The sequence below is a fragment of the Apteryx mantelli genome, chromosome 3, assembly GCF_036417845.1.
Source record: "Apteryx mantelli isolate bAptMan1 chromosome 3, bAptMan1.hap1, whole genome shotgun sequence".
Taxonomy (NCBI): Eukaryota; Metazoa; Chordata; class Aves; order Apterygiformes; family Apterygidae; genus Apteryx; species Apteryx mantelli.
Window position 1 is genome coordinate 9272037 of NC_089980.1, and position 26386 is coordinate 9298422.

At 51.5% G+C, this 26386-nt stretch overlaps 2 protein-coding genes across 5 annotated transcripts in view; one reads left to right on the forward strand and one right to left on the reverse strand.

Annotated features, from left to right (window-relative positions):
- Window positions 1–4063: 4063 nt before the first annotated feature.
- TSSK4 (testis specific serine kinase 4) lies at window positions 4064–6196 on the reverse strand. The gene is made up of 4 exons (XM_013954328.2): window positions 5993–6196; window positions 5527–5741; window positions 4627–4999; window positions 4064–4243 (listed from the first exon to the last, which is right to left on the reverse strand). Exons 1-4 carry the CDS (start codon window positions 6194–6196, stop codon window positions 4064–4066), a joined length of 972 nt encoding a protein of 323 aa, XP_013809782.2.
- An 870-nt stretch (window positions 6197–7066) lies between these two features.
- PPP2R5D (protein phosphatase 2 regulatory subunit B'delta) overlaps window positions 7067–26386 on the forward strand; it is a 35305-nt gene continuing 15985 nt past the window's right edge. Inside the window, exons 1-11 of one of the 4 annotated variants that reach the window (XM_067292663.1) lie at window positions 7067–7148; window positions 7947–8030; window positions 15369–15582; window positions 16724–16950; window positions 17372–17482; window positions 19265–19357; window positions 19891–20021; window positions 20438–20497; window positions 21221–21329; window positions 22201–22254; window positions 26096–26266. In XM_067292663.1, coding sequence (XP_067148764.1) covers window positions 7122–7148; window positions 7947–8030; window positions 15369–15582; window positions 16724–16950; window positions 17372–17482; window positions 19265–19357; window positions 19891–20021; window positions 20438–20497; window positions 21221–21329; window positions 22201–22254; window positions 26096–26266 — 1281 coding nt within the window. In that variant the 5' untranslated portion in view covers window positions 7067–7121. Of the gene's footprint in view, window positions 7149–7946; window positions 8031–14510; window positions 14581–15368; window positions 15583–16723; window positions 16951–17371; window positions 17483–19264; window positions 19358–19890; window positions 20022–20437; window positions 20498–21220; window positions 21330–22200; window positions 22255–26095; window positions 26267–26386 lie in introns of those variants that run through there. The other 3 variants (XM_067292664.1, XM_067292665.1, XM_067292666.1) reach the window with 3 other exon arrangements.

Genomic DNA, 26386 nt, shown 5'->3' on the forward strand with positions numbered 1-26386 from the left:
TTGATCTCTCTCACCTTGTGCAGAGCGGCTGTGAGCCCAGGATGTGCCTGCCCCCAAAGACTGGCATGGTAACATGCACAGAGGCTTTACGATGTTTCCTACCACCCTGTACAGAAAGAGGTGCCTATTATAACTCTTCTTTTTGTCAAGAGGCTGCACTCCTCTGATTTCCATCCAGGAGATGGCAGTAGCACATCTCAGCGCTTGCACAGGGATTCACACCAGGTTAGCCAGCCCCTTTTGCCTCCCAGCTGCTCTACTCCACAGTCACCACATGGTCTCGTTACATGCAGGCTCGTTAGGAATAAGCAACGGGCACTGCAGAACTATATTGGGACAAACTCCTTCCCCTAGGTGACAGCCACAGTCGCAAGGGATAAAAGGTGATGCGTGTCCCACACGTGCCCTCCTCTTAGCTTTAAGGCATTTCTTAGTCAAGTTTGAGGCTCTGACTCCACTGTGGCCATCCACACCAGCAAAGTATGAGATATGAGTGCTTTGAGGTAGCAAACATTAATATAGACAGGCTAGGAAAGGCTGTTATCCAGAAGGGAAGACTGAATACATAGGTTTCCCTCCTGAATCAGAAGGGAGGAAACACTGCACTCCCAGTCCTCCCGCAAAGGGCCATAAGACCCTGTGCCCAAACATATAAGTATTTATAAGAGTAAGCACTAAAAAATTTGTCATAACTTTTCCATCCTGGGAAGCTAAGGGCAGAAAAGCGGTCCTGAACCACAACTTTGCCTAAGAATGGTCAAACATTTCACCCTAAGGGCACTGCAATTCTGGAGCCTCTTCAGTAGAGCCAAGAGCTCTTTACAGGCACAACACATACTCCAGCTGTGCTACCAACAGGATACCCTGATCCCGCCGTAAACAAAGCTCTTGGAACAATGTTAGTTTGAAAAGTAAATATAGCATTGGAATAATGCTTGACAGGGTTCCTTTAAAAGTAGTGTTATATGACTTGCCAAGGTTTATACTTTCCAGATGAGGGTTTGGTACCTGGTGATTTCTCTTTTCCAAGTATCCATGTTCTCCATTGCTACAATTGGGATTTTCTCTGCTGATTTTCCAGGTGCAAGGGCTGATTAGCTGGAATTAAACTGGGTGCCTCTAAGTGTCCATGCTTAAGTTCAGAGAGTACCCAGAGGTACTGGTCCCCCAGGATCCTTGTGAAGTCAGTGGTTCTAAGTAATTCAGCAAAGCAAAGTGTTACCTTTGAGGCAGACACCTGTATGCAACCCAGTCAATGGACTTGCTCAGGGACATGGTCTGCAGTGTAACGCAGGAAATAGCTGCCTGTTTGTGGGCACCTTTAGATTACTCATTTACTATTCAGTCTGGCTTTGTACACATTCTTAATTTTAAAAAAAACACAAAAGCACATGAATTGAGCAGTGTGGTTTTCAGTTCTCTGGCTCTCTCTAGAATCAGGCATGTTCAGTGAAAATTGCAATTATTTTTTTCTTCAGAGATTCTGACGGAAAGCAGTGAGATGCTTAGAGCAAAACAGCAGGCATCTTAACCCACTGATGTTACTAACCATAATCTATTCAATTCTGTCATAAAAGTTACTTCCAGGAATGACATATCGTTGCTCCTCTTAATGACCTACAATAATGAATAAACTTAATGCTTCGGTAACGTGCCATCCAGTTGGCTTCCAATAGGCAATGCAGTCTGATTAGGAACCTCCTTCCATTTTTCAGAACTTCCCCTGCTGTTCATAGGACAGAAAACAATATCCATCCATGTAAAAAGAAGAAATGAAATGGGGTGGAGGGGGAGTTTATTACTGCAAGGCATCTAAATCCATTCTCCAAGCTGGGGAAATGTCTCCCAGGGTTTGAGTTCACTAGCTGGGTCCAGAGAAGAATTCATTAAAAATAAACTCGAAGCACAGTGATCAAAGGGAAAGTAGCTCCTCCATTTTGCAGGCCGCCTGCACCCAATAATTTTTTTTCACTTTTGACTTTTATAAAATCACACGGTTATCACTTCTTTTTTTTTTTTGGCGTAATTCATAGTTCACAACCACTCATGTTTACACAGGCATGTGCATTTACAAGAAATCAGGTTTGAAGAGAATAAATGAGGATACTGACTTTTTCCGCATTAGTGAAGGAAAACTGCAGATTAGATCAATTTATACACATGAATCGGACGCCCATCAGATGCATAACTGATCATAAATCAGTTATACTGGCTTGCAGAGATGTGTACAATTAAAAGGTTCACATAATATGGCCCTGAGGCTAGCAAACAATACAGCTGGTGTTGGCATCAGTTTCCATGTAAAAGGAGTTTATCAAATGTAGCTGCTTGTTGTCTACATTTTCTGTTTTTAACCAATTTCTCTTTCAAGGTGTAAACTCCATTTGAAAGAAGGAGGTAGAGAAGAAAATTAAAATGGGTCAGAGATATGAGTACCTCATACTGTCAAAGAAAGGGAAAAACTGATTCCACCAGGGCAAGGGCAACATTTCACTGGACCTCAAGTAAGGCTGGGAAGCAGTTCACTGCCAAGCGAGCTTTTAGAGGAAAAAGCAAGCAATTAGTTGGACAGGGATGCTCATGTTGAATCAGTAAATTCAATTAAAAATATTAGTGTTAATTTTTTTTTTCCTCTTTCATAAAGTTTCTGGTCAAGTAGCAAGAAACCCCATTCCCTCCATATCGAAACCCAGCTTCTCATCTGGAAATGTGACACTGCTTTAGGGATACAAATAGTGTTATTCTGAGTTTTATGGTCTTCTTGCTTAATAAAATGGTAGCTCTGTGCTCTTGCATAACATTTAGGCTTCTTGAGCTACTTTGCACAACTGATTATAAAATCAGCAAAGATAAAACTATTATAGGACTTAATTAATTTAGGCACTTAATTTACGATTTCGATTTGTTTAGCTTCGTTGTAGAATAGTTGCGTAGTTTCTGAGCAGCCTGTTAAAGATGAATGCCAAAATGCCAGTGTAATGTATCAATAAGAAATAAACTTTCCTCTGAAACAAGTATTTTCTTCCCAAAGTTGTGCTTGGGAGAGCTATAAAGAAACAGTCCTGGAGGCTCGAGCAGTCACCAGCCCTGTCTGCGTGCCCCAAAGAGTATCGCGCAGAGGTAAGAAGGATGACTAAAGCCCCGCTGGCCATTTTTTCAGTGTTGGCACAATCCGGCGCTTTGATGCACCAGGGAAAAATGGTTTTGAGGGAAGTGTTGACAGTAAATTGAATGCTTGCAATGGCCTAACACGGTAAGGCAGCCAGTGCCGCGCTGCATTTACGAGATGAAGGAGAACTCGTAGTCATTAAAGATCTGCAAAGAAAAGGCCGCAGAAGTGGCTTCTGTACTAAAATTTGAGGCCACCGTTTTCTGCGAATCAGAGAGAGGAGCTGGGACTGCGCCTTACAGCAACCACACGCGAGGCCAAGTCCCGGGGCCAGGCCCGCATGGGAACCGGGCGTGGGGACCGCCAGGCTGCTTGGCCCCGCCCCCAAGCCCTGGGGCTCCGCCCACTCCAGGGCTCTCTGGCGGGAAATCACCCTTCACCCTCCTCCCGGAATCCCCTTGGTGTCATATAGCGGTCACGGAGTCAAAGGAGACGTTTCCCCCTTAAGAGAAGACATGGGCCATATTTTTATGGGCGTGGCCCTTTTAAGAGCCGCCACGTGTGGGCGTGGGGCTCTCGGTCGAAGTCAGCGGCGGGGCTGAACCATCGCCGGGGGTGGGGGGTGGGGTTGGGCTGAACCACTGCCTGATGCGGGGGGGTTGGCCATAGGCAGGGCCATAGGCAGGGAGGTGGCTGAACCAGTCCGATGGGGGGCTCACGGGCTGAAGCACTGACTGAGGGGGGGCGGGCTGGAGCAGTGCCCTACGGGGGGGTGGGACGGGTGGGACGGGCTAAACCATCCTGTGAATGGGGGGGGGGTCCCTGAAAAGGGGGGTGCATTTTGCGGGGCTCAGGAGGGCCAACAATAAACAGGGAGAGCCCCTCTTGCAGGACCCCTGGTTACAGGGGTGTCCCCAAGGAAAGAGGGAGCCGAGGGAGGGCTCAGGGCTTTTATTAGAGGTTCTCTGAAGCCGGGAAACTGCATCTGGAGGATTGTGTCTCAGGGGCCTCCGTGGCAGAGGGCAGGTCCCCCAGGGGGCCTAGGGGCAGGAAACGAGAGACCCAGGGGGTCTGCAGGAGCTCCTGGGCCGAGAGGCGCTGCGAGGCTGGGCACAGCAGGCGCAGGATCACATCCTGTGGGACACGGCGGTGGAGGAGGGCCTCGGGGCCTCTACCAAGGCCTGGGGGGACCCCCGTCACCTGGGGAGCCTGGTCAGCTGGGAGACCCCCATGTTCCTGGTGCCCCTAGCTGCCTCCAGGTGTCCCTTGGTTGTCCTCCAGCCACTGGCTGCCGATGTTCCTCAATACCCTCTATCTCTGCTATTGCCCCCACAGCCCCAACAGTGACTTCCAGCTCCCCTCCAGTACCCTCTAGATGGCCCTCAAAACCCCCTCATGCCCCCATCTTCCCTCAATGCCCCAGAGCTGCCCTCCATTCCCCTGATGCCCCCTATCTTCTGCTGCCCTCCAACACCTTCTAATGCCCCTTGATGCTCCTGGCTGCCCCCCAGCCCCACCTTGCAGTCCTGGGGCAGGGGCTGCCAGGAGGGGAAGACGGGGGGCCGCTGGATCTGCTGCAGGAGGCGCTGCAGGTTGGTGTCGTCGAAGGGCAGGCGGCCCAGGAGCAAGGCATAGAGGATGACGCCAGCGCTCCAGGTGTCCGCCAGGAAGGGGTCATAGGCCTGAGCCTGCAGGATCCTGGGGCAGGCATAGGCGAAGGACCCGCAGAAGGTCTGGCTCAGCGCTTCCCTGGTGGACACCTCTGCGGAAGCTGAAGCCCCCAGGGACTTCCTGTTGGCATCCTCCGGGGCCACCCTCTGGGGCAAGCCAAAGATAGAGATCTTCACATTGTCCTGGTAGTCCAGGAGGAGGTTCTCCAGCTTCAAGTCCCTAGGGGAAACATGGGGGGGGGGTATCTATGGGGCAGATGACAGTGTGGAGGGCAGATAAGGGTGTAGTGGGTCAGGTAGGAGGTGTGGGGGCAAATAAAGTCTTTGGAGGTCAGATACAGGGTGTGTAGGGCAAGCAGGGGACACAGAGATGAGCTGTGGGGCAGATAGGGAAGTTTTGGTGCAGGTGGGGGTCAGATAGGTGGTGTGGAGGCAGATAAGGGGGCTGTGGGGCAGGTAGGGGAACTATGGGGCAAATAGAGGCTGTGGAGGTCAGATATGGGCTATGTGGGGTCAACAGGGCAGATACGGGGGTTATGGAGCAAACGGAGGTGTGGGAGGCAAGTAAGGGCTATGGGGCAGATGGTGGTGTGGGAGCAAACAGGTAATAGGTAGGGGACAGACAGGGAGTGTGGTGGCACTTGGGGGGTCCAAGGCCCTCCCTCCCCGCCCATGAACCCCTTGCTGCCTGGGGGAGCTTCCCCCCAGTGCCGCAGCAGGGACCCTGCTGCCCTGGTGCTCACCCACCGGTGGACAACCGCCCTGCTGTGGAGGTAGGCCAGGCAGAGGACCAGCTGGGAGAACCAGTGCCCTGCCAGGCTCTCAGGGCAGGGTCCCTCATTCTGCACCCGCTGCAGGACGTTCCCCGACGGGGCCAGCTCCATGATGATGTAGTGCCACGCCGTGGTCTCGATGGCCTGGTAGAGGGTGATGAGATGCTTGTGGTGCAGCCCCTTCAATACCTGCAGGCAGGGAGGGAGGGGTTAGCGGGGGACAGGCCTGCCCTGGAGAGCTGCCCCGGGATTGCCGCTGCCCCCACAAAATGCTGCGTCTCCTGCGCCCAGTGCCCCTGGCCTTTTAACCCCTTGATGCCCAACCAATGCCCACCTTGCCCAATAACATGTCATGATGCCCCTGAGCCCCCTACCCCACTGACTCCCTCCAATGCCTCTCCAGTGCCCCCTGCTCCCCGATGCTCCTCCGTCCCCCCTGCCTGGATATGATGTGACAGGAGCTCTATGAGATATTCCTCCGGTGCCTTTCTTTTGGAGATGACTTTGATGGCGACCTGTGCCCGCTGCTGGCAGGCCACAGCCTTGTACACCTTCCCATAGGTGCTGTGGCCCAGCATCTGCTCCAGTTGGTAGCCGAACTGTTCCAGCACCGCGGGGGTGGCGGTGGGGGCCGCCTCTGCCATGTCCGCAGGCAACGAACCTGGCGGGTGGAGCAGGGCCTCGGGGGTTCCCCCGGCGGGAACCAGCCCCCCGACCTCTGTGGCCTCCCAGCCCCCCTTCTCCTCCCTCCAGCCGTTCCCCTCCGGCCACAGCCCTGGGGGTTCCCCCTGTTGGTGACATCACAAACCTGGGGATTCCCCCACTGGTGACATCACAACCCCCAAGCCTTCCCTGTCCCCCCTGCTGCCCTGGAGATGGTAGATGGGGGGAGCAGTTAGTTTTAGGGGTGCTCTGAGCCCTGCGGGGGTTAGTTGGGGCAGTGGCTTAATTTGCAGCCACTGGCCAGGGAAACCGCAGGGAAATTCTTGCAGTAGAAGCTAGCATGAGACCCCGTGAGAGGGGACGGCAACGTTTATTTGCTGGATATTGAGGCAGGTGGATTTCACACCTTCACCCTTGCACGTGTGCGTGCCCACACCCGCAAGCATCCCGCTGGCTGTCCAGAATCAGAGAACACCTGAGGTTGGCAGCCACCTCTGGAGATCGCCTAGTCAAGCAGGGTCACCTAGAGCACGCTGCCCAGGGGCGCGTCCAGGCGGCTTGTGAGTCGCTCCCCGGACGGGCACTCCACCGCCCGGCCACGGGCACAGGCCTGGCGAGGGAAGGAGCAGCCCTGCGGCGAGCCGGGCCCCCGGGGCCCCGCCCCCTCCCCTTTCGGGGGCGTGGCCGTCGCCGCCGCGGCCCAATGCGCGCCGCCGCCGCTCGGCTTTCTCCGGCGGCTGGCGGCCAATGAGAAAAAAACCTGCCGCCGCCCAATGAGCGGCGGCGGCGGAGGTTGTTGCTGGGCAGGCATGCGCGGTGCGCCCAATGGGAGCGGGGCGTTGCAGCCGGGCCCGGGCGCAGGCGGCGGCGGGCGCGGAGCGGAGCGGCTGGGCCCCGGCGCTCACCATGCCCTACAAGCTCAAGAAGGAGAAGGTGCGGCGGGCGGCAGCGGCGGGCGGCGGCGCCGGGGGGGGGTGCCGCCTGCCGCCCTCAGGCCGGCCGGGGGGCCTGCGGCGCGGCTGCCCGCTTCCTCCTTCCTTCCTTCCCTCCCTCCCGCGGCCTTCCCTCAGCGCGGCCGTTGGGCGGGGGCGCGCGCGGGGCTGCGGCCGGCAGGGGGCGGGGGCGCGCGCCGCGGGGCGGGCGGGGCGGGTGGTGCAGGAGGGCGGCGGGGGCGCGCGCGGGCGGGGGGGCGGGGAGGCGGCCGGGCCCCCCCTCCCCCCGTGCGGGCCTGACCCGGCGTGTGCCGGGACACAGCGGGAGGTCGCCGGGCCCGCAGCTAGTGGGGGGGCCTTACCTGTATCCTGGGCCCTCTGTGGGTGTGGGGGGCCCGGCTGTGGCCTCGGCCCTGCCCCGCCGGCTCCGCGGCCGCGCCGCCTTCCCAAACGGAGGCCGGTGCCCGCTGGCGCGGGGGTACCGGGGAGCCTGCGGCCGGGCGCACGTTGCTGCCGCATAACCGCGCGTAGCATTGGCCTGTGCTTGTTTTGCCCGGTGGCTGGTGGCCCGGGTGGGACAGGCCAGCGCTGCTCCTGCGTGTCCCCACAGTGAGGCAAAGGTGCGTGCGGCGAGGGAAGCGGCTCTGGGGGCCCTTCAGAGGAGCTACGGCACAAAGCACGGCTTATTGCAGAGGCGGCGGGGGGAGGCCTGTGACAGAGCAAAGCTAAACGGCACCCAGAGATGTGGAAAATGCTGCGCAAGGTGAAGCGTTCTCTAAGCCTGTTTTCATCGTTTCAGGAGTCTCCAAAGTCTGCAAAAGGCACTGCAAAGCCCGGCAGTGGCAGTAGCGGAAAGGATGGTGGGGCAGAGAATTCAGAAGAGGTAAGGATTTCACTTTGGTTGCGACAGCATGCATGTGCATCTTTGAGGAATAATAACATCTTTCACTTCACCTACTTCAAGCTGATCTGTCAGATACGATATCTCACCAGGATCTTATGGAATCGCAGAGAAGATGGTAGCAAAGATTAAAGTTAAGATGAAGTTAGCTGGCCCAAAGGGAATGATGGCAATGGAAGAGACAGGATGAGTCTGGTGCCCTGTAGTGTTGCAGAAAAGACTTGGCACAATGCTAAAGGCAAGCACTGCTCATAGGGCTGGGCAGAGTGTGGTAAAGTTGGCTGCAGAGAGTGAAGAGCTGCAATTATCAAGAAGGAAGACGCCTAATGGACTGGAGCAGCTTCCTTGCTCCTGTCAGAGCAAAGCAGAGTCAACTGTTGTTCCATTGTGGCAGAGCAGGAGAGTGATGAGAAGCAAGGAAAATGGAGCTTGTTCTTCTGAGGCATTTTCTGAGGAAGCGGGGCTAGGAAATAATTGATACAGCATCTGAGATAATAGGAGTAAACTACTAGAGATGAAATAGTTCTCCTGTGGTATAACAGTCTTCCTGTTGCTCACAAAAAGGCAGGGTCTGCATTCCCAGCTGCACAGAGACCCTTCTGATCTCAATTTTGATGCTGCCAAGCTACCTGCATCAGGGTTGCCTCAGCAGAAAGTGAGACTGTGATAAGCTGTGTTAAAGTTGGCAAAAATGTGGGTAAACTAGAGCTTTTCTGGTAGACTTGAGTTTGTCTGGCATTCAGATGGTGTGGTTGTGGATTCTGAGACTTGGCTGCAGCAAAGTGCTGTATGTGTGTCCAAGGAAGCTTTTTTTTTTCTTTTTTCCTTTCTTTTTTTTTCTTTTAATACTGCAATTTGGCAAAGAAGCTGTGCCACTTTACATCTGTAGAAGCCTGTGCGGTCAAGTCTTGTCTGGAACATGTTGCACTTTTGATTTGGAGAACCAGGGATAGGAGATGTGTAAGGCTATTGAAGACTAGGGAGAAATCTGTAGTTCAGTGGGACAGCTGTAGTCAAATTAAGGTTGTTCAAGAGTCTCCTTGAAAGCATATACCTATGCTGCGGGGTCTCAGATAATATCTGTACTACTAGCCACTCCATTTCAAGCTCTAAGCTGTGCTCATGGCTAACCTGCTGCGTAGCCAGAAGAGAGTCAGAACCTGAGTCTGTTTGCCTTGGAGCAAGCGGCAGTTTTGTAGGTTTTCCTACTATACCCCATCCTCGTCTTGGCCTCTGCCCATTTTATTCTGCATGTACAGCTGAGAACTGCTTGCTGGAGGGCTGTCCGCTGGCTGTGAGGAAGTGAGGGAACTCCTGCTATGCATCACAGGGTCGGACTTACCTTCTATTTATTTAGCGCTCTTTGTCCGCTGAGTTCCCAGCTATGGGAAGAGGAAGGTAAGCCTGGGTCTCACAACACACGGGTGACAGACAGCCATCAAAGCAGAGCGGGCTGAGGTCCCTGTCCAAATCAGCGGGACCGTGGTGCCGCTTTCCTAGTTACAAAAGGGGCGGTAGGGAAGGAAGAATAGTGCAGGTCGGGAGCTTCCTTTCATGACCTGAAATGGCCCATAATGTCTGATTGTTCTTGGGTGCAGAAGAAACTTAGAAGTGATGTGTCTAACCTTCCCTCCCACAAAACATACCCAGCCACTTCCTCATACCCCAAACTAAATCCAGCCCTTCTTTAAGGTGGAAGGCTGGGTCTCCTTTGATCATAAGAACAGAGAGCAGAAAGCAGACACCTCTGCAATGTGCTGCTGCCACAGGTCTCTTCTTCCTTTCCCTGCTGAGGTTGCAGTGAAGTTTGTTCTCCCTCAGTGCTTTCCTGTCTCTGGACTGCTCTGCTGCAGAATGGAAGAGAACTCTTTGCTTGATAAGAAGAAATGTATGCCAGTTTGAATGCAATTTTCCTGCTCTTCAGGAAGCACAGAAAGGTATTCTGACTTTCACTTTGGGGGACCATGAGGAATTAGATCTGTGCGCCGGGAGTGAGACTCCTGCCTTGTGTCAGAAGTCAGAGGGAGTTTGTGCGGGTTTTGTGCCCTGTAAATTCCCTTGTGGGGGGTTTGTTCCCTGTAAATTCCTCCACAGAGTTATGGTTGTTTGGCTGCCTTTCCTAGGATGAAAGTTATGTGTGCCAAAGAGAATTTCCTTCTTTCTTCAGTTCTCATTAGTGGCTTAATGTGTTTGCGCAGGAGAAGAGCATCTAGGCAGTCCTCTTCCAGTATGTGCTCCCCTCCCTCGTCTCATGCTCCAAGGAACAGAGGAAGACTCACAACCCTAATTTATCCTGGTATCAGAAAGTTGTGAGTTGTTTTGCAAGCAAGCTGTCTGGGTGGTGGAATGAGTAAAGCTCTGCAAAGAGCAGCTCTAGTTTGACAGACCTGAGCAAATGCAGTGGACTAAGACCTCCTGTGGGGATCTTCGGTGGGATGATGAAGAGGATAGGAGTCAGCCCAGAAACTCTTAAGCATCAGTGCTTCATTCTTTGCAGCAAGCCACTCTTGGTGCAGCTGATCTGGAAGGGCAGATATGTTCAAAAGGAGTCTCAGATCCCCACAAGGGAATGGAAATGTTTGAATTTGCTTGTGATTACCTGCGTAGTGCAGTGATGGGGGAAATGAAAAGTGGGTTCCTGCACTGTCTTCATTTCTACTTGTTCTTGTGGCTGCCCAGCTTAGGGTGAAGCCATCTGAGATGAAGAGACAGCAGTGCCTGGCCAGCCCTTGGTTTTGGAGGGGCATGGTTTGCCGAGGAAGAGACAGGAGCAGTGGAGGGAACATAAGAGCAGGGAGTGTGAAAGAGGGTTTGTTTTTTGTTCTCTCCCCCCCCCCCCCCCATGAAAATATGAGTGGAGAGAATTTCTGTGTAGTTATTTAAGGAGGAAAAAAGAAATAATGTCAAAGACCAGGTCAGCATTGGATGGGAGGATGAGAAAGAGTTACTACTCCTAGCCAGAAAGACTGGGAGAGGCAGCTGGGTGGGGAAGAGTTAATGACCTGGAAGTAGGAGCAGGAATTAGCAGCAGTAAAGAGGAGAGAGAGGAGTTACTCTGCAGCCTCAAGGGCAGGTTGGAGCCTCACAGATGAGATTCACAGCTCTGGGAGAGGGTGATTCTTCTCACTGAGCTGCTGTATTACATGTTTTGCAGATATCTCCATGGGGCTTGTTACTGCAGTACCTGGAGTTCATTAGTCAGAGACGGGCTTTTCAGTGTGTTGATGTTACTTCTGAAACAGAGAGCTTGATTTTAATAAGGAAGCTGTGTAACGACAGGCAAAGAGAAAGAGAGCAGGTACTGACTTGAGGCATGGGAAGGGAACAGTCATCGGAGGAGGAGCTGAGGGCAGATCTGGGCTGAGGAGCTTGGCAAGCATGGGATGCTCAAGGGACCGGCAAGGCAGAAGGGCTTTCCGAGTGGTGAGGCATCCAGCTGCAGCAGGAGTGCTTGCAGAGGTGAGGTTGTGGGTGGGTAGGAGAGCAGAGGAGAAACTGATGGTGAGAGCTCAGGGTGACTGGGGGAGAGAGTCTGTGTCCCGGAGAGCTCAGGGTGAAAAGAAATGGCATAGAGCAGGCCTAAGGCCTGGGGCTCATTGGCTTGCACAGGCAAGTCCCTAGCAAGAAGGAGGGGTGGTGGGAACCAGAGGGGAGGAAGCGCTGCGAAGCCAGTGAGCCTGTGCCTGGGGGACCTCCAGCATGGTTGCGATTGGGGCTGGCCTGTTTTGTCAGCACGAGCATCCTGCTCTGCCGCAGTAGGAGAGGTGGGGCTGCTGCGCCGGGTTTGGATGTGCTGCTTTGTGCCGTTCCCTTCAGCCTGGTCGTCTCAGCGCGTGCAGCCTGCACTGACAAACAGCAGCTCCCGAGAAGCTGACTTTGCTGTGGTGACGCAAGTCCTGCCTGGCAGGAAGAGGGCTGAGCCTGCTCAGGTAGGAGATGTGTGCCTGCAGCCACGCAGTGGCCAGCTGATGTTGATGTCAGGGAAACAGTTTGTGAGGTTGGTACCTGAGTGTTAAGAGAGGAGCTTTCAGCTTTAGCAGTCTGCTCTGTTTTCAAGGCTGGAAACTTCTGAGAAGAAAATCTTTTCAAACTTAAAACAAGCCTCTTCTCTCCCTATTCATGTGACCAAGGCAGGAGAGGTTGAAGGCAGAAGGACAGTGAGCCTGCCGTAGGAAGTGCCTCATGAAAGCAAGTATTCAGCCTGATGCTAGAAAGCCCTTAGAGAAACAGTCCTTCCTAAAACCCTCCAAGCAGTGCGACATAAAAATGTCTGACCCTCCCCAATCCTCCAGCTAAGCTGTCTGTTCAGACGCCTGCCTTAAGCAAAGGGGCAGTCTGGATTTTATCTGTATTTCCTCACAGGGATTTTCTCTAGGAAACTTGTGTGTGCACGTGACTTTTTGTGTGCGTGTGTCTCTTTCTTCAATAACTAGCAGTTAAACCTGAAGATGTGTGTTGTGTTTCTTCATGCCGTCTATTCAAGACAGTAGAAGCTAGCGGGAATGGCTTTCCCAGACTTCTAATGAAGTGACTGTGGCTGTAACCTGTTAGCATGCCGTATGCGCACTGTGCTGGGAGCATTTCCCTGTGGTGTTTCCGAGCAGGTGGGGAATGCACAGACATGTCCCGTCAGCCCCAGATGTCTTTTAGAAGAATGCATCCTGCTTCCTCCAGTGTCACCTGTGAGGCTGCTGATGTGTCTTTTGTTTCTCTCTGTGCTGTCTTTTCCCCCCCACAGCGGAACAATGTTCAGATTCTGTCCTTCTCCCACGTGGAAGGAGAGTGATATAGCATACAGGACTAGCCTGGCCAAAAGTGTTCGGCCAACCTCTGAGTGGCTCAAGCTGCTCTGATACCCAAATATTAAGAGTGAGGAATGAAATTCTCCTTCCTCGAAGGTTTCCAGCAAGGATTCAGCCTGACTTAACTGTTGGTTTGTCTTCAGAGGAGAGACCAGTGTTCAGGATTAATTGCCTCCTATTTGTAGCCTGCCCCCCTTTTGCTGGCAGACACAGCTGTCTTCATCACAAGGTTCTTCTTGCTCCCTCCTCTGACCATTGAGCAGTGCTGCTACGTGCAAGGAATTGGATCAAATCTAAACTGGAAAGAGTTTAAATCTTGTTGTCTCCCCCAGTCTTGTCTTTGACCTGAGTTTGAAACAGAACTGTCACGTTTAAGACTTTCTTCAAGCAAGCCAGACCAGAACCAAAATACTTCTGATTTCTGCTTCAAAGTAATGCTTTGACAAAATAATTGGTGTCCCATGCTGGGCCCTGTTCTTCATGGGGAGTCATTGCGCTTGCTAGGATCTACAGAGCAGTGTTCCCTGGAGGTGGTCTTCTCCGTTCTTCCCTTGCTGCCTCCCCACATGCTGTGGGTGCCTTAGCTCTTGCTGTGGTGCACTGTGGTGCCATGCTGTGCTGCTTTGGAAATCGTTGGGACTGGGTTCAGGGTAAGGACTGTGCCTGTCGCAGGTAAGCTGAAGCTAAACCGCTCCTCACAGGAAGAGACTGGCCGTATCTCATTTGGAGGAGAGCTCTAATTATCTTCTACGTTGATGCTTTCCCCAGAAATCCTACTGGTCAGTAGTTTGGGGAGGTGTGCGTTTGTGCTGTGTGTGGCAGCTGAGAATCTTTTGGGGAAGAAGGGGCGACCTCCAAGGATTTTGCCCTCCTCTGCTCCCCATCCATGGCACTACCCCTGTCATGTCCTAGATTGATTCACCCTGCAGCTCCTTGGCTTCGTGTGCCAGCCCAAAGGAGCTGGGAGAGCCTGGGAATGGGACTGCTGTTGGGCTCGTGCCAGAGAGCTGGAGTAGGCTGAGTGCTTTCTGCAGCTGAGCCCTCTGCTGTAGGCTTGCTAGTGGGACGTTACTCTCTCCGTTTTCCATGTTACATTTTCCAGTGTGAAACAAGTTGAGCCAGGGTGGTGTTAGCTATTGAGCTGTTAGGGCCTGAGTGGGAACTGACCCAGCAGAGCTTCAGCCAGACTGGAACTGAGCTGAGAAAACACTGGCTTGATTTTCTGGTCACCTACTAAAAAAGTAGCAAAGTACCTCTCTAAGTGCTCTTTAACAAGCATGAAGTGGAGAGAGTGTGCCAGTGCTCCCAGCTGGTCTCTGAGCAGCCTGCCTGAGCCCGCGTTCCCGTCAGCCGTGCAGTCTGTGCTGTTTGTTCCGCAGAGCCAGCACGTCCATCCAGCAGCGATGGATGAATTGGGTCTCTGGAGCTATTGAGGATAAGCATGCCTTCATCCATCAGCATGGCTGTTGTCCTTGCTATGCAACATGCTCAAAATAACTGAGCACTGTGCACCTCTTACCTGTGTTTATTGCTGAGGCCTTCTGTGTGGGTGAATGTTGACGACAGCTTATGGACTGGTTAAGTATAAGAGTGCATCCCTTATGGATAGAGGGTATCTCCTCCTCAGTTTCCAGATGTGCTGATGTACACCTTGGTGATACGGGAAGCAGTTGGCAGCAGGGTGTACATCCTACAAAGATCATGGATGTCTGCGCTGGAGGAAAGTACAGGTGATGCGTGTGGAAGAGGACGTATGGCTGAAGGGGGTGAGGTGGAAAAAGCCAATAGACAGGAAAAGTTCGGAGAGCAGTGAGGCTAGGACAAAGTGGGGCAGGGGGGCCCAGGGCTTGGGACCTGAGGTTTGGGTAGGCACTGATGTGAGGAGCAGGAAGGAGCAGAGCAAGGTGTGTCAAAAATGGTCCATGTGGATTGTAGACTGACCACTGCTGGTCTGTGAATGCAGCAAGGATTTTAGTGGTCTTCACTATTGCCTTTTTTGGGCTGTCATGTCTGATCTGTAATACCTACTGCTCTGCTTTCTCCCAGGTTGCTCCCTACAAGTGCATAAGAAAGCAACTTGCTAGTTTTCAAAAATTCCCTTTGCTGCGTGTTGTACAAAGTACTGTAACCAGACGGAACATCAGGCTGAGATTTCTGGACCACAGAAAGTGCTGAGACAAACAAGTAGAAATAAGAAAACTCCTGTACTTGTTGCGAGATATGGCTTTGTTTTCTGTATCTCTAGCATCCAGTGTCCTGTGGGGCTCTGATGCCTTTGTGGTATCTAGTGGAGCTATGGGATGTTCATAAAACTGATGTTCCCTTTGCAAGTGTGCTGCAAATGCAACAAACCAAACTAGAGCCCTGCAGAAGTATGTAAGATGCACTGAAATGCCAGTGCAACAGTGAAAAACTTGCCCAATTTCTTCAGTCCAGGAGGATGCTGACAGTATCTGATTGCTTGTGAGGCTTGTAGGTAAAAGATTACAGGTTGTTTTACTCTCTTCTCCCTCATCAGGCCCAGCAGCCGCAGCAGCCACTACAGCAGCAGCAGCAACAGCAACAGACAGCTTCAAATAAGCGCCCAAGTAACAGCGCCCCCCCACCAACCCAGCTGAATAAGATCAAGTACTCAGGGGGACCCCAGATTGTGAAGAAGGAGCGTCGACACAGCTCCTCTCGCTTCAATCTGAGCAAAAACCGGGAACTGCAAAAGCTCCCAGCCCTTAAAGGTAAAGAGGCCCTGCCGTGTGGGTGACATGCCTGATGAGCTCTGCCTTCTCCAAACAGACATTGTGGGTGTAAGGGCTCCTTCCACAGTGACCCTCGCAGTGTCATGCTAACCTACTGCTGATGGTGCCACAGGGACAGCTCTGGGAAAGGTATCTGTCACAGACATGGCAGCATGCTGAAAATTAAAAGGTTGAGGGATAGCCTGAAAGAAAAGAAGGGCACTCAGTAGGAACTGCATTACTCATCTTTCCATTTGAGCTGATTGAAACCCTGCTGTTTACATTTATTTGGGGTTACTTCAGACCCTTCAGCAGGCTGCGCAGGAAGGTGGCGAAGTGCAGAGTCCTAGGTGCAGGAGTTAAAGCAGGCTGGTTTTTGTTCCTACAGCCACCGGTTCCTGGGAGAGGACCAGGCCTTCTCCTCCTTGCGTTTCCATCGCAAATTATGGTAGCGCTATTAAACTTGTCCACATTAGGGCAATTGCCCAGCATTAGCAGTTAGTCTGCGTAATGATGCAATTAAACATGGCTTAAGTGCAGATGAGGAGAAAGTGTTTTCAGCAGTCACTCAGCCAGACCCGTTGCTGACACCGCTCACAGCAACAGGCAGTTCTCTTAGGAAAGACAACTGCCTCGCAGCTCGGCAGTTGTTCGGCAGATCAGAGGTCCATTTGCTTGGTTGGCCTTAATGGTACATAGTTTCCCGTGGCAACATACCAAAAGTAGAATACTGTTGATATCAGGCCTTTCTTCTGGGCTGCCCTCTCACAGGAGGGTTAGCCTGCAATGCGCTCTGCCTGCCTCCTGTGACTATGGGGCACAAGGCATGGGTGTCACTGGTCTGTGCTGGGAGCCAGTTAAGTGAGTACCTGTTCCAGGGCAGTTTCTACTGAGAAGGGATTAATGCTCATCAGATCAGAAACCCATGTCATGTTTGAAATGACCTCATGGAGTTGTTGCTCCAGAAGCCCTGAAATTCCGCTGCCTCCATTGTCACATCTCCGTAGCGGGGAAATGCTGCCCCCCACTTTTCCTGCAGCAGCTGAAGGGGGACTGTGACTAGGGAGGGAAGGCAGGACCGGGAGCGGGGAGGGCTATGCAAACATGAGCAAACCACATAGATGTTCTGCCTATCTCCAAGGACAGATGTCCCTGCTTTCTCTGCCAGATGCTCCTCCACATGAACGAGAAGAGCTTTTCATCCAGAAGCTGCGGCAATGTTGTGTGCTTTTTGACTTTATCTCCGACCCCCTCAGTGACCTGAAGTTCAAGGAGGTGAAGCGAGCAGGTCTCAATGAGATGGTGGAATACATCACGCACAACCGTGATGTTGTCACTGAAGCCATCTATCCTGAAGCTGTCGTAATGGTAGGGCATGAAGCTGGTACTTGTTTGTGTGCCACAGAAATGGGAATTGTTCAGGAGAATATGCTGGGGGAGGGGGGAAGCAGGGACTTTTCAGGAAGGAGTATGACCCCAGCAGTACCCATCCCTTGTTATCTGTCTCCCTGAGGGAGAAGAAGGTGAGAGGGGTGTGTGCATGTGCTTTGTCTGGGAGTGTCTGGTGTAGAGAGAGCTGGATGTTTTTGTTCCTGGCATAGACTGCACTTGTGGAGTTTGTGTGGAAACTGTAACTCTGTGGCTTCAAGAGAGGTAGCTGTTTGTGGCCTTGGCTATGCCAAGTCATGATGTGCTGCCCTGCAGTGAGGGATTTGGGAGGCCTTTGCTGCTGGGAGGGCCATCACCAGGTGTAGGAATGTCATTGATGCACTTTTTCTACTCACCTCAGTTTTCAGTGAACCTCTTTCGAACGCTCCCACCATCATCCAATCCCACGGGCGCAGAGTTTGACCCTGAGGAAGATGAGCCTACGTTAGAGGCTGCCTGGCCACACCTTCAGGTGAGGAGGAGGAGGGAGGGGGATACAGATCTGGCATATTTATCTCCAGGAAGTGGAGTGTCTGTGTAGTGCTGGAGCCTGCCAGCCTCCCCACTGCCACCTGGCTGCCTCCCCCAGCAACTGAGGGTTGCTGCATCCTGCGATGGGGCCTACTACCCATGGGTCTGAGGTAATTTGTAGGCAACAGGGGCAGTAGGACCATCCTGGAAACAGGCTGTAGGCTCTGTGCAACATTCACCTGTAGATGGCCACAGTCCCTCGCGGCACTGAAGTAGGCTGAAAGTGAATGCCTTCCTGATGTAGAGGGAGTTGTGCCAAATGCAGTGCTGTTTCCCCTCCTGAAGGCCCAGGAGCCTCTGGGCTCAGCAGCATTAGAGACTGGCACCCTTGTCTGCTTCAGCACTCCTCTCCTTCCCCTGCTCCCTGAGAGGCATGTGGAGGGAGGATTGCCTGGTGCTGAAGGAAAGCCTGTGCTGGCAGGCTCACCTGCTATCGTGTCTCAGTTGCACTGAATATAATTCAGTTGCATTAACTGGCAGCAAACATAAGAGCTGAAAAAGTCAGGGAACAGGAGGGGAGGGAGAGAGAGGCTAAGGAGGCCAAGGATCTTTTAGCTAGGCTATGTGTCCTGGCAAAAAGACTTTATGACAAACCAGGTGAAAAGGGATGTGAAGGCAACGATAAACATGGTTTAGCAGAGCTCAGAAGTAAGCTTATGAGGGTTTCGCCAAGCACCTGCACAGAGACGTTGTCAAGCAGACAAAGGCAGAACGGGAGCCAGTTGTTGTGAAGTGAGGCAAAAAATACAGAAGGGAGCTAGGGCGCAGTACTGCAGCAGTGCAAAGTGACTAACCACTGCTGCGGTTGATGGGGGATGCGAACGCTGGTGGGAATGGCACATCCTCGGTACCAGGGTGTGGTGAATGCTAGAAAGGATTTGTTTCTTGCAGAGTTAACTCAACAGCAGCCATCATAGATTCGTGGTAGGTAGTCCACTGCTGAGGTTTGGTCATCACCTCACTGTTTCTGTGTTACTGTCCTTGGCAGTTAGGCACTGGCTGTGGATGGGTGACCCCACAGCTCCTTCAACTCCAAAGTTAGACCCTTGGGGTGCAGTGCTCTTGTCTGGCCTGGTGGCTTTCAGCAGTACCAGACAGAGTCCTCCTACAAGGGCTAGTCTGCTCCAGGGCTAGCACTAGAACCAGAAATTACTGTGTCAACACCCACTGCCTTCTCAAAGTAAGCCAGCCTTTCATGGCCAAGTGGGACACAGTGTGCAATGTGCGTGGCTTAGTGGGGCCAAGCCAATCTTGTGGCAGTCCCCCGGAGTCGGAGGACCCAACATGTTTTCCTGGGGCACATCTTTTGTCTTTGCTTTTCTGTTCTTACTTGGTGCATCTCAAAGCCTCTGCCTGACCCTTCACCTTCTCTTCTGGAGGTTTCTGTTCTCTGTAGAGACAGGGGCTGAATGTGGGAGAAGAGTTTCTCAGGGCTGGTGTCTTCGTCTGGGTAGGTGTCTGTTGTCTTTGATAGGACCTGAGATTATAAGATATCATGCAGACTTGGGCAGTTACCTGCCAGTGGTGCTCCTGCCCATTAGAGCAGGGGCAGCTGAGTTGATCCCAACAGGTGGTAGCACAGATTCCCATGTTTTCTGTGCTACCATTCAGGCTTCCCAGCCTTTCCCTGAACCCTTAAGGAGAAGAAAAGCATGTAAAATATGAAGTAAAGACTGTGGGGGTGTTATTTCTTTTTAAATGATCTCTCTTTCTTCCCCCACAGCTGGTGTACGAGTTCTTCCTCCGGTTCTTGGAATCGCCTGACTTTCAACCAAATGTAGCCAAGAAATACATTGACCAGAAGTTTGTACTATCTGTAAGTAATCCTAGTCTCTGCCACTCTGCACCATCCTTATGAAGGATGTGCAGCAGACATTGGGCAAGGCATTATATGGAAAGTCCAACTTTGTTGGCAGGTGCTAGATGATGGGGTTTGTTTGTTTGTTTTCTTCTCTCTCTTTCTCTCCCTCCTCTGTCCCTGCTTGAAAGAGCAGCCAGAATTTTCTGTGTAGGGCAAGAGTGTTTATGAGTTGTAGTCCATGAAACTCAGCACTCGATGTACAGGTGGAGAAGGGCACTGAGGGCCTAGCAGGGGAAGTGCTGGGACACCCAGCTTTGGAGGGTGTCCAGGCCATCACTGTGCTTCAGGAGATTGAACGGATGCTGATAGTTCCAGTTTGTGGCTACAAGCCTGCATCTTTCAGGAAGCAATCCCTGTGTTCGGGGTGCTGGAGGTGTCAACTGGACTGGAAGAGCCACCTTTGCTGAGCAGGAACACTACCCAACATTGCCTGTAGCTTTGTCAAGGGGGGCAGTAAAAAAGCACTGACTAAATTCCTCTCCCCACAGCTGCTGGATCTCTTTGACAGTGAAGACCCCAGAGAGCGAGACTTCCTAAAGACCATTTTGCACAGGATTTATGGCAAGTTCCTGGGTCTGCGAGCGTATGTGAGGCGGCAGATCAACAATATATTTTACAGGTGAGATGTTTCCTAATGTTACTGGCCCAGTAAATGGGTGGGACAATACAGTGAGACAGATTTGGGGCACAAGGCTGTGATTCTGTCTCTGATCTTGACTGTGATTAGCCAAGTGACTCTGTCATGTCACACTATTTCGGTAGGGAGCATTCACCTGTGCTTAAGAGCAGTGAGGATTTGACAGTGCTGACTATCTCCAGTGCACCTAGCAAATGTTAGGACCTATGCGCATTAGCCTCTTTGCAGTGATGCTGATTTGGGAGCTGTGAATGGGATACTTGCTTCCACCTTGCCCTGTCTTTCTGGAGCTCTTTTACTAGGAAATTCCCCATCTCTGTTGGCTTTCCTTCCTTTTGCTTATCAAACTGGATTCAGCATTTTGGCAATGACCTCTCATATTCCTTCCTTTATTTTAGGTTTATCTATGAAACAGAGCACCACAATGGGATCGCAGAGCTGCTGGAGATCCTGGGGAGGTAAGGGCTCTTTTAGAAGTCCTGAAGGCCCCATAGCATGTGAGACCTCCTAGCCCAGTGTGCTGTGTGAGTTGGCAGTGCCTTCCCTCAGCTGTTCCTGCAGGAGCCACCTGTTCCGGGGGGATCTCAGTTGGACAAAGCACACAGGAAAAGCACTCTCCGGCCTGCCCATAAAGGCAGTGGTAGCATTCTCCCCCACCCCGGATTTGTCTACTCTTCTTTCGGGTCTGAGCCAGCCTTGCTTGCTCTCTTACCTCAGTGGGCAGTAAGGGAGAAGAGTACTCCCACAGCTTCTCCAGTGGGTTCACAGCACTGAAGCAGTTCTCCATAGCTTAAACTGCCCTCCTGTTGGCAGACCCTCTTATACTGCTGTCCTCCTGTTTTGTAAAGCACAAACCTCTGGGACTGGGCTGCCTCTGTGCTGGCCTTCCCAGAGGCTCTGTTTAATTATGTGATCTGGTGTGAGGAGTCCTGTGCTCAGCCTGGTGCGGGATACAGCAGAGCTCAGGCTCAATCAGAGGCATTTCCCGCCTATGCTTGCTGAGGAAATGTGCTCTCGCTGAGCATGGTGTGCAGGGTTGAGCCCCAGCAACTGTACTCCTGCTGCTGGGTGCTCTCTGGAGGTACGAATGAGAGCCAGGGCAAGCCACTGATTCTTTGGGGAGAGAGCTCTTGTATTTCTGCTGGGTAAAGGCATTGATGAGACTCTTTGTTTCTTCTCAGCATAATCAATGGGTTTGCTTTGCCTCTGAAGGAAGAGCACAAGATGTTCCTCATCAGGGTCTTGTTACCACTGCACAAGGTGAAGTCTTTAAGTGTCTACCACCCGCAGGTGAGAAGTGCTTCAGATTTCCAGGGCAGAATGTGATTCTTGCAAAAGCAGGTGTTCAGGCTTGCTTGTAGCTATTCACTAGGGTGTATTATACAAAGTTCTTTCTGTGAGATGTTTTGGGCTCTGCACTAGTCTCTCGTGTACTGATTTGTGCTTGTCTCACGGTTCCTGGGCCTGTGTGTGTGTGTGTTTTATGCCACTGGCTGATAGGAAGGTATCCTGCCATGTCCTGGTGGCCTAACTTTCTGGCCTGCTTTGCCTTTTGGTGCTGAAAACTTGTGTTTGGGCCCTACTGAAACCAGAGAAAAAATTCTGAGCTCCAGTCATCCACCTCTGTGGGCAGTGTAAGTGTCAACAGTTAGCAGTTTTTGAGATATGCAGAGAAATCAGTGTGTTGGGCATTTAGCCTGATATGGAGATTAATTTCTTGCCATTCAGTAGTCATAATAGAGGAGACCGTCAGGACTCAGCCTGGGAAGTATTAAAAAAAAAAAAAAAAAAAAAAGGCATGGGTGCTGATCAGTGATGTCTGCTCTCCTGACCTTGTTTTTATGGGGTTGGGTTTTGTGATAATCCAGTTTGTTCCAACCCATGCATGCAGCTGTGCTTGCATTTGAATGTGTTAGCTGCAGGCTGCTCTAGGTGGTTCAAGTTTTACCCCTTTTAAGCTGTGCACATGTCCTAAGCTCACTTCGTGTTGGCTTGGTCTTAGTGAACCTTCACTTGCCATCAGAAGAACTGGATTTCTTTGGAGCTGCAACTCTCTGCTCGTCACACACATAGCAGAGGGCCTTATGTGGCTTCCAGGCAAGGGTGGTGGTGATCCAGTACACTTGAGGAAGCTCTAATCTTGCCATGCTCTTTTCTACAGTTGGCCTACTGTGTTGTGCAGTTCTTGGAGAAAGACAGCAGCTTGACAGAGCCGGTGAGTAACCATCATTAAGGTCCGTATGTCAGTCACATCCCCAAGACCCTCACAGCTTCCTTAGAGTGCAGCAAGGGCAAAAAGGGTCAGAGAGGCTGCGAACCACCTGGATTGTTCACTAGACTTGCCCAGTGCCCTGTAGATGGGTGCTGGCCTGCTTTCCCAGCCCTGGGGCAGGAGGGACTGGCTGCTCATGTGCAAGCCTTTTGCATTCTCTCCCGAAAGCTTCAGGAAGGTGGATTACGATGTTCCTTTGTGCTTCAGATCTTGGTGTAGCAGAAGGAAAACTATACAAAGCCATTCTGTCAGGACAGGGCTTTCAACTATTGACAGATTCTGAAGGGACAAAACACGTGGCCATCTGACATCTGAGGGAACCAGCGTGAGCTATCAAGGACCCTGAAATGTTAAGAGTTCACCCCAGACTACCAGAGTTGGCTGAAGAACTGTGGGGATGAGGTTAGGAACCTGGGACCAGATGGTCTATTTGGGCAAGCCACTGTTCCTTGGTGAAAGTATTCCCCTTTCTGTTCTAGCATCAATAAGTTACCTCTGTGGTGTTAAGTCAGGGTATAGACACATTTGCCGTCAGGATGTAGCACTGTGAGTCAACAAGTTGTTCCAAAATGTGTGAGTGGTGTAAATGGAGGCCTTGGCATATTCCAGTTACTGGCTGCACAGACCTGCCGCACTAGCCAGGCTATGTTCTGGCTTGGCAGAGGGTGCAAGCAGGAGACAAATGTTTTTCCACCCACTGCAGGACAGGAAGATAAGGGTGTCGGAAATGCCTTCTACAAAGTTAAGCTTTGTAGCCTCAAAACAGCAGATGGCCAAAGAACGTGTGCTTGTGTCATTGTAGCAGGGAGCACCAGAAAGTGTTTGCATTTTAATGAGTAACACTAGCTGAGGTCGTTCTGTTCTGTGGCTGAAATGCGTGCATTTGTGGTGAGCCTGACGGTGCCCAGTGGAAGCTGGTCAGCTGTTGTCAGCTTTCTGGCTCTGCAGTTCTGACATCAGCAGTGCTGAACCAGACCTCCTTGCTTCTCTCCTAGATCTGGGTCCTCCATTTCCTGTGTTCTTAAAAGCCTGCTCTGAAGCAAATTGCAGAGAGTATCTTCACTCTGAGTACTTCCTGTAGCTGAAATCCAGCCCAGGGGCCACCTGCCAAAGCACTTACTGTGGGGTGAGGGATGGGAGAGAAACAGTCTGTCAGTGCTTCTGAGGTTCATTTTGCAGCTTATTCAAGCAGCAAAGCTTCATAGCTCATGACTGCTTACTGGGTAATGGTTAATGACCTCCCTGGATTAGAGACCCAGGTCTGGTTTGGTGCTTGTGAATACCAGTGGGATGACCCAATTTCATTACCTTCAGTGGCCATTGCATTAGGTCCCAACCAGACAGATCAAGGCAGTATTGCCACAGGTTGTGTCCTGTTGAAATGGAAGCATCCTGCTGTGAAGGCTTTGAATAGACTCCTGATGTGGCTGAGGTTGTTGAAATCTTGGAGAATTACAGGGCTTGCACATCAGCAAGGCTCTGACTGCGCTAGGAGAAGTTGCCATCAGCGCTGGAAGGAGGCCAGATCACTCACTGGATCTGAACCCACTTAGAGCGTGCCTCCCAGCAGCTTGCTCAGCAAGGCTTGACATGGTAGCTGTTGCACTACAGCAATCTGAATGGTTGCCAGGTGAGCAAGGCATCAAACGTGCTCAGTAATAACAAAGACAGACTCGACACAGCTCGCACCACCTTAGCTGTAGGAGAAATTGCCTCTGAGTCACTGAAGCTAACTCCTGCTTGAACGGCAGATCTGAATAATGACAAACACTGCAAATGCCAAACTGCTGGCTGCTCAGGCCTTGAGTTGATGGAAACCTAATGCTCAGATGTTCCTGATCTTTCTGTTGCTTTGCCCACTACTGTCCCTCCACTCTGAACTTCCACTCCAGCGCTGGCTTCAGGATCAGCTTGCTAAAGTATGCAGAGCTTGAGAGAGCAGCTCTTACTATCAGTTTTGTCTGTGGTTCACATGGAGTGAACATTTCTGTGAATGCCATATCAATGGCTCCAGCAGAGCAAAGGTCTGCAGAGTCTTTAATCCTGCCTTTGACAGTGCCTGGAAGCAGATGGGTAGGGAAGGAAGGTGTATTTTTAAAAAAACAAGGTCAAGTGAGGTATAGCCCTTCCTCTGGTAGATTCTTCAGTGTCTTTTAAGCAATAGTTTAAAGATGTCCTCAGCCAGAAGTTGCATTTGCACTGCCATGTTTAATCATCACCTTTGGGTGTAGCCTCCATAAACTAGCCTAATCCCTTCTGGAGCCTGTTTGGACTTTGAGTCTCCACCAAGTCTTGTGCAAATGAGTTCCATAATCCAGTTATCTGTGTGAAATGTTATTTCCTTTTGCTTGTCTTGACCTTGTCACTGCATTATTTATTGGGTGCTCCCTAGTGTTCAAGTTCTGAGGTATATTGGATAATGATTCTCTAGTCACCCTCCCCATACAATTTCTGATTTTGTTGGTTGATCTTCCCAAGCTTGACTGATTGCTGCTCTGCACTGTCTGTCAACTCCTGCCCACTTTGGCTTGGGAGCCTTCCTTGTTAGGCTGTGTTTGGAAGAAATTGCTTTGTCGCGGAGGAGTGATGTACTTCACTCGTAAGAGAGAAGCAGCACTATGTTTATTGCGGTAAGATAGTGACTTAACAAAGTTCAGTCGTAAATAAGAATGATTTAATGAGGTTCAATTGGCAAGGTTCACTCATTTATTGCATGAAGGACAGGGTCAGATGCACACGCAAGGGAGACCCTCCCGTTGAGTGATGAGGTTCAGACTGGACCCCCTTGCTTTCCAAACTCCTTCTGCAAGGAGTCTGGGTGCAGCTGGATCCAATCCTAGTCCCAGACTTGGTCAATGGTTCATGTCTAAAGGAGTGTGTGTGAAGGAGACCCTCCCATTGAGACACAAGGTTCAGACTGGACCCCTTTGCTTTCTAAACTCCTCCTCCTCGGAGCCTGGGTGCAGCTGGATCCAGTCCTAGTCCCAGACTCTGTCAACAGTTTATGCCAAAAGGAGTGTGGGCAAAGGAGACCCTCCTGTTGAGTCACGAGGTTCAGAAAGGATCCCCTTGCTTTCTAAACTCCTGAGAGGAGTCTAGGTGTGGCTGGATCCAGTCCTAGTCTCAGACTTGGTCAACGGTTTATGTCTAAGGGATTACTTGCACAGTTAATCAGAGATATAACTCGTCAAAGTTTTGTGAAGTTCGCAAAGTTTCAGCGTGCTATTAATCACTTACCAAGGATCTGTTGTGGGTAAGGAATCTCTCAACCTCGAGGAGTAACCTTGAGAGGCATCCCTGCTCAAGAGGAGGTTCTACAGTGCAGCCTGCTGCTGTGCGGGAGAGCTCTATGGGCTCTGGGCTGCCCCCTATCTATGGGGGGGGAGATGATTGACTCATAGTCATATTTGCATGCTAGATGGGTCTTAGTTGGCGCATGCTCAATTAGCCCCTGCCTACGTGTTTACAGGGAGGTCAGGTTGAGGGGGAGAGAGCATACCGGGGGGGAAGGCGCACACTGTCACATGCTTCTAGGCTTTGTGGTTGCAGCAAGTTGTCAGAACCATTGTAGCCTGGGCTGTGCTGCTGTTGTACATGTAACCTGGCAGTGTCTTTGCTCTTCTCTGCTTTCTTCCCTGGGAACCTACACTGGCTTTCTGAGAATGTTCTCTTTGCATCTGTTACTTCCTCTCCTCTGCTGTTGTGACCAAACCTTTAAAATCTTGCTTCACAGCTGGTGTTAACTTTAAGCCTCTAATGTTATATCTGTACCCCTCACGCTCAGGTGATTGTGGGCTTGCTGAAGTTCTGGCCGAAGACGCACAGTCCCAAGGAGGTGATGTTTTTGAATGAGCTAGAGGAGATCCTGGACGTGATTGAGCCCTCTGAGTTTGTGAAAGTTATGGAGCCCTTGTTCAGGCAGTTGGCCAAGTGTGTCTCCAGTCCGCACTTCCAGGTGGGTCCCAGCTCAGGGAGGGGGCAGGGCACTGACTTGCACCTCACTTGGCATGTGAGGGTGAGACTACAGTTCTTGAGCTTGTCTTGTGAGTCAGTGGCATGTGAAGGTGTGACCAGG

Coding starts and splice junctions, on each gene's coding strand:
- TSSK4 (XM_013954328.2), bottom strand. CDS start 6,196: ATGGCAGAGGCGGCCCCCACCGCCACCCCCGCGGTGCTGGAACAGTTC. Junction 5,742..5,992: donor TCCTGTCACATCATATCCAG/GCAGGGGGGACG, acceptor CCCTGCCTGCAG/GTATTGAAGGGGCTGCACCA. Junction 4,244..4,626: donor CCCTGCCCCAGGACTGCAAG/GTGGGGCTGGGG, acceptor CGTGTCCCACAG/GATGTGATCCTGCGCCTGCT.